The sequence below is a fragment of the Mandrillus leucophaeus genome, unplaced genomic scaffold (assembly GCF_000951045.1).
Source record: "Mandrillus leucophaeus isolate KB7577 unplaced genomic scaffold, Mleu.le_1.0 Scaffold957, whole genome shotgun sequence".
In the NCBI taxonomy this organism is placed as follows: domain Eukaryota; kingdom Metazoa; phylum Chordata; class Mammalia; order Primates; family Cercopithecidae; genus Mandrillus; species Mandrillus leucophaeus.
In genome coordinates this window covers 344,289-346,451 of record NW_012110441.1, presented here as the reverse complement: position 1 = coordinate 346,451, position 2,163 = coordinate 344,289, and the positions used below count along the sequence as shown (strand labels likewise).

The 2,163-nt window shown below is 56.4% G+C and overlaps 1 protein-coding gene across 1 annotated transcript in view; it reads right to left on the bottom strand.

Moving 5' to 3' along the window:
- Nucleotides 1-2,163, bottom strand: part of CEP72 (centrosomal protein 72kDa) — a 60,001-nt gene that overhangs the window by 37,428 nt on the left and 20,410 nt on the right. Inside the window, 1 exon segment of the mRNA XM_011970589.1 lies at nt 889-1,121. Coding sequence (XP_011825979.1) covers nt 889-1,121 — 233 coding nt within the window.

The following is a 2,163-nucleotide window of genomic DNA, read 5'->3' as shown; positions in this document are numbered from 1 at the left end:
AACAACAGAAATAACCAGTGAACGTTTATAGGCCCCTGGCCATGCCGGGCAGTCTGGGAGCTTACAGATATGAACTCAGGTCTCCCCACCACGACATGTCCACATGGCATTCTTATCCCCCCACTTCACACAGGAGGACTGAGGTAACAGACCCTGCATCCTCTTCTTCCCCCACAGACTCTGGAGTGTGCCCCTGGGCTGAGGCCCCAGCTCTCTCTCCTGGATCTGTGACTCGGGGTAGGGTCAGCAGAGACACCACCAGGTGCTCACAGCAACAGCAACGATACCTCCGGGGAGGCAGGAGGCAGACGGGAAGGTGACCTGCAGCTGCCCCAACCCAGAGACCCTCCCTACTGGGCACAGCTGTGGGGGCCCTGGAAGTTCTGCCTACAAGACTGTCACGGAAACCCTTTTCTTTCAGGTCCCCTCCCGACCCTGTCCCAGCGGCAGGTGTGGGGGACAATGAGCTGCTTGTCCTGTGTGCTTCCTGGGTCCTGGGACAGAACCAGGCAGCGTCCTGCTGTTTAGCTGCACCTGAGGTGATGCCTGGCGGCTATGCGAGGGAACAGGACAGGAGATGTTCGGAACGTGCCCAAGTCCAACAGCCAAGACGTGGAGCGCCGGAACAGGACAGAGCAGCCTGGTCCAGGGCTGTGCTCCCACGGCCCCAGCTCTGCGCCTTCCCAGGCCGCTCACCTTCCAGTCCTGTCCTGTCCAGACACAGGGCCACTAGAGCCGTGTGTCTGCAGGAACTCAAGCCATCCACGTAGAAAACCAACTCCTGGTTCCAGGAGGAACCAAGCGCGTGACGCTGAGCACACAGACACCCACGACGACTCCCACACCCCGCGGGGCGGAAGCATGCGCACGGCCCTGCCTAACGCCTACCCAGCTGCCGGAGCTTGGGGAGCAGGTGCACAACAAACAGGCGGTAGTCAGGCTCCACCTTCACCACGGGGTTCAGCCGGAAGTCCACGTCCACGAGCTCGGTTAGGGCGTGGAGCCGAAACACCTCTGCCAAAGAGGAGATGCAGTTGTAGTAGACACTGAGACTCTCCAGTGCAGTCAGGTACTGGATGCCCTGTCAACAGGAAACACAGGGAATTCGTTCACACTTTAAAAAGAAACACACAGTGAAATCAGCCAGCAACACACACTGACCAACTAAACGCATTTGCAATAAACACATGTCGTTACAGGAAAAGTAGAAAAATGAAGCATGTTCTCATCTATGAAGTTCTCTGGGCCTCACGCGGTGAGATGATCGTTTAGGGAAGCCACATGTGCCACGGCGTGATGCAACCAAGCACAGCTAATCTCTACTGAGGCCTCAGTGTGCACCAAGCTGAGTGATTTACACACACAATTCCATTTAATCCACACGCCGCTCTACAGGGTGAGAACTGTCAGGGTCTGCCCTTCGCAGATGAGAAAGCTGAGGCCTGGGAAGGGGGAAAGAGGAGGCAGCACTGGGTGCAGCCTGGGCAGGGTCCGCATCTGACTTGGAGCAAACTCCCAAGCTGGTGTCAGACGCGGCCTCCATAATGCTCAGGCACCAGGCTCGGGGCAGGCGTATCCCATGGTGTTGTCAGGGCCAATCAGGCCACGCAGATGCGGCCTCCATAATGCTCAGGCACCAGGCTCAGGGCAGGTGCACCCCACGGTTCTGTCAGGGCCACTCAGGCCATGGCAGTTGTGCACAGCTCCCCTCACCACCACCTAGGCGTCTCCCCGCAGGGTGACCCTGCCAGGGGCCCAGAGGCAGCTCCAGGCCCACAGTGCTACCACTCAGTAAGTCTCTGGGGTCTCATTTCATTTCCTTTAAAGATCTAACCATCACCATCAGAGAGCTACAACACAACGTAACGTGATGTGTATGAAATGTAGCCCAAGGTAAACACAAAAAAACACAACCCAAAGTGTACGGTTTACAGGTGTAAGCAGAGGGTTATAAAACACACGCCGTTTCTGCCGCTTCTGCTGCGAATGGGCTTTCCACCGATGTTGATAGTAATAAATTTTCTTTTAAGAAAGAGACCAGCTGAGCATGGTGGCTCACACCTGTAATCCCAGCACTTTGGGAGGCCGAGGCGGGTGGATCACCTGAGGTCGGGAGTTTGAGACTAGCCTGACCAACATGGAGAAACCCTGTCTCTACTAAAA